The sequence below is a fragment of the Crinia signifera genome, chromosome 5 (genome assembly GCF_055691185.1).
Source record: "Crinia signifera chromosome 5, ASM5569118v1, whole genome shotgun sequence".
Classification (NCBI taxonomy): domain Eukaryota; kingdom Metazoa; phylum Chordata; class Amphibia; order Anura; family Myobatrachidae; genus Crinia; species Crinia signifera.
In genome coordinates, this window is record NC_139221.1 from 38,390,358 (window position 1) to 38,394,452 (window position 4,095).

Consider the following 4,095-nt stretch of genomic DNA (forward strand, 5'->3'; position numbering starts at 1 on the left):
TTTCGTAAAAAATACCCTGATAGTGCTGCAAAGACCCATCGAATGGACAGAGCTTTAATGCAAGCTCTGACCCTGCGTGCAATTATTGATACATCCATGCAATGTATGTAATCAATTATCGCATTGCGAGTTGTTCCGATGTTATCACAGCACATGAGCAGATGTTGATAAATCAGCATCTCGGTATTTACTGATAGTTTACAAATATGAATGAATCAATCGTCAAGATGTGTCAGAAAAATCACTGTATAGCTGAACAACCCTCTGCTGTTTCTCTTTGCACCATAGGCTTGTGTATAGTATGCAAGCTGTTTATCTGCATGGTGTGGGGGGTTTGGCCCCTATCACCAGTGTTTTTACAATTCCACTACAAACAAAGCAAATATGGAGCCAGTCAACTTCTGGTGGTGTTTATGCAGTTGCTAGATAATAACAAGGAGGCTGGCTGTCCCCAGGTTACAGTCAGGTCAAGCACACAGCCGACCCTCCCCTCACTGCAGCGCACTGCAGCCGCCTTACAGCAGCACATTGCTGCACATATACATACAGATACAATTTACAACGCCGTGTGTGAGCCACTGCAGCTGCCTACTACTCAGCTGCTGAGAGGTAGTACTAGTTTCTGAAAGCTCAGCCTCTAGCCACGCCCACTCCTTTCAGACTCCCTATCAGACACGCTTAGGCTCCCATCACACACCCTGGAAGACACGCCCCTTCCCCTCAGACACCCTATCAGACACGCTTAGGCTTTCATCACACAACCTGACAGACACGCCTCCTCCTCGCACACTGCCTGACAGACACGCCACAACAAGGTGACGTCACTAACGTACGAGGTCCTTCAAATATAAAAAAAAGAGGCGGGGCCGAGTTCAGAAGACGACAAAAGGGGGGAGATTGCAGTTGGTACGATCCGTTCGGTTACCTTATTCTCATTAAGGCACCCGGATTGGCGAGCTGTCTGACGGAGGAAAGTGTCTGCACACAAACCGCACGGTAAAGATGCATCGAGCGACAGCAAGCACGCGCTGAAGCGGTCGTCGTAAGTGACGCACTCCCCCCTCGAGCTTGCAAGTGGTACAGTCCAAGCAAAGGACTACGTCAGCCATTGTTTACAAACCTTACCTTACAGGGCCGGTGGAGCCGGGCGGTACTGCTGTTGCTGTCTCTGTCCGTGTGCTTGCCAACCATGCCGTGCCGCAAGGAGAGCTTCCTGCTGCTGGAGCAGTCGGTCACTGTGGGCTCCCAGGAGGTGGACTCCCTGGTGGCCCGCATAGGAGAAGCCCTGCAGCTCAGCGCCCACCGCAGCCCGACCTCCTGCAGCATGGAGTACGGCGGCGCCCTGAGGACCCCGGCCGTCACCCGCCCGCCCCCCTCCATCTGCTCCTGCGTGCGGGGCAGGACCACGCCGTACCCGGTGTGCACCCCACGAGGCGCCGGCCGCTACCACCACCAGCACACGGGACCTCGGCACTACGTAGCGGGGAACAAGCAGCTGTGCGGCCGGGGCTGGGTGCGGGGCAGCTGCAGGAAACACGGCGTGCACCGGCTCCCGGAGGACGGCGGGGAGGAAGAAGAGGATCCCCACCAGCTGCTGCAGGAGCTCCTGCTCTCGGGGAATCTCATCAAGGAGGCGGTCAGGAGGCTGCACATGTCCGGGGAGGACTCCAGCGCCATCGGCGAGCCCGGGCCGTGCAAGGTAGTTGAGCCCACCGAGACCACGGTGCAGTGATGATCCCCGGCCCCGGGGAGAGGATGATTCTGTGTGACCATGTGGAGTAGAACCTCCACGGATCGTCTGACCCACCTCTGCAGGCTGCTCTGTTTTATACGGGGTGGGTGCCTTGGCCAGTGCCTGGTCCTCCTTACAATGGGTGATGGTGTGGGTTGGCATGTAAAGACCTCAATAAGGGGGTGACTGGCATGGAGTGCCCACCATAAGGCTGGTGATGTGGGTAGGCATGAAAAGCTTTGCCAGTGGAATGAGGTGACGGGTATCGCCTATGAATACTCCACTGTAGAGCTGGTGATGATGTGGGTTGGCATATAAAGCTCAGGAGGTGACTGACCCGACCACAAATGGTCCACCATGGTTGAAGTTGCTAAATGCATCTCCCTTACTATTGTGTTTATGACTGTCATGAATCTACAGTACATACTATGGATTATTGGGCTAATGACCTGCCTCTGACATTATGGTCACCACCACCCACCTGTAGACCTTCACTGAGTTAAAAGGACTTCTTCTGAGCTGTCTTCTAGGTGAACCATGGTGCTAGGACTTGAGCCAATACCCCTCATACCGACACCTCAAGATGGCTTGAGCTGAGCTCAGTGGACTTTATTAAAGTTTGAAACCATTTAGCACCTCAGGTGTCCAGACTTTCATTACCAGCCTCTGAGATGTTCTCTACCCAATATTGCGGCAAGTCTTTGATCGCCACCCAGCTGGTGCAGTCCTCTATCCCCCTCTTTATTTCCAGTTTGGAAGACTGTCACCTAGAGACTAGGTTGTGAAATCTCAAGCAAAAATGGTCAAGAATGATCTGCTACTAATTACTAACCAGGTTATGTGCAATGAGCCAGCGGCCTATTTGGGTTTGACAGTCCCTTTTGTTTACAGTACACTTGAAATGGTTCACATAGCTCTGACCTCTTATTGTATTGGGCATCCTAATGTGAACAATGGGCGAGCACTTTTTTTTTTTTCTTTTTTTTTTTTTTTTTTTTTTCTCCTAGGAATTTATTCTATATGTAATGTTTTTGTATTGTTTTTCTTTTTTACCTGCATCATTTGTAATTCTTTCATGTGCTGCGCACAAGTGTATGTGCCACTACAGTCTTACAAATTATCCCAGAGGCAATCTGGGTGTGGACATGTCGGTGAACACCGTGTTTTTGTTGTCCTTATTTGGTGTTACATAATTATCCTTGTTTACAGTTTTGCGAGCAGAGACTGGCATGTGCTTGTATCTCAGTATTGTTGTGCCTGGCAAAGAGCTTGCTGGCGTTACTTACTGAAGGTCAACCCCTGCCAGATCAGTTACACAGCCTAGGATAACCTTTTTAAAAAAATTTTTTTGGCTAATGTGAAACTTTCCTCGTGTGCCGCCAAATAGGTTCATTTTAGTGTAGTCCCCCCCCCCCCACCCCATTCTCGGGTTTGATATGTTCAGAGACTCCTGTGTTTTGGGGGATTTAGATGTGTGCCTGTCCAAAATTGGTCTGGCTGCTTGGATTGTCTATATAACGTAACCTATAGCAAATCTCCGCAAACAGGTCACCCTCCCCCTAATAGCATTTTGCTGCAAGAAGCATAGTTAATTTATTATTTGCATTATCCTATGGCAGTCTTAGAATGACATTCTTACCCCCCCCCCCCCCAATAATCTTATAATAAGCATATTTTCTGTTGCTTCCTGTAGATGTAGTTTTAGCCTGAGAACAATCCTATTGCCCTTTACAACTAAAGATCGTTTGACCCTGTTAAACCATCCTATATATTGTATTTAATTTCAAACCTTGTAGTTCCTGGTGTCTGCATGTTATACAATGCTGTTTCTTTTCCACCGTTGGATAAGGTTAACATAATAACCGATACATGTCAGCTTTTTTTTTTTTTCTGAAGACATAGAATTTTATGCAACAACTACAGATTTATTCTAGATCTAATGAACAAATTGGTTAAATATGCTACACATAACTGTTCTATTCCTGGTGGCAGATTTCTTTAGGATTGCAAGTTGAGCAGCAGTGCGGAATCCATTGTCTAGGTTCCTGAATGCTGATTGGAGCTCGGAGCAACGTAACTTTACATTCTGATAAGCTTCCTTATCGAGGAGTATAGGATGCCAAATATGGTGTTGTGGGGTCATACTCTCCCTCGTTTGCCATACTGCATTAGAATTTCAAACATAGAAGTGAGATGGACCCAAGTTTCTTACAAGCATTGCACCTATATTCTTGGTAGCTGGTGCTTTTTGATGACGCTCACTACTAATGGCTGTCTTTTGTTTTGAATAGACCCAAACTTTTTGAAAGGGCGGTGTATTATATGGTGTTTTTTTTTATGTAGCTTTTGTTTTTTTTCTAAGC

General features: G+C 48.0%; 1 protein-coding gene across 1 annotated transcript; it reads left to right on the plus strand.

Moving 5' to 3' along the window:
• The first annotated feature begins 923 nt into the window (after positions 1-923).
• LOC146080123 (GSK-3-binding protein-like) lies at positions 924-3,370 on the plus strand. Its single transcript, XM_083187038.1, has one exon. It carries the CDS (start codon positions 1,190-1,192, stop codon positions 1,730-1,732), a length of 543 nt encoding a protein of 180 aa, XP_083043164.1. The 5' UTR covers positions 924-1,189; the 3' UTR covers positions 1,733-3,370.
• The last annotated feature ends 725 nt before the right edge of the window (positions 3,371-4,095 follow it).

What these genes read in the sequence shown, in the direction of transcription:
- LOC146080123 (XM_083187038.1), top strand. Translation starts at nt 1,190, where the DNA reads ATGCCGTGCCGCAAGGAGAGCTTCCTGCTGCTGGAGCAGTCGGTCACT.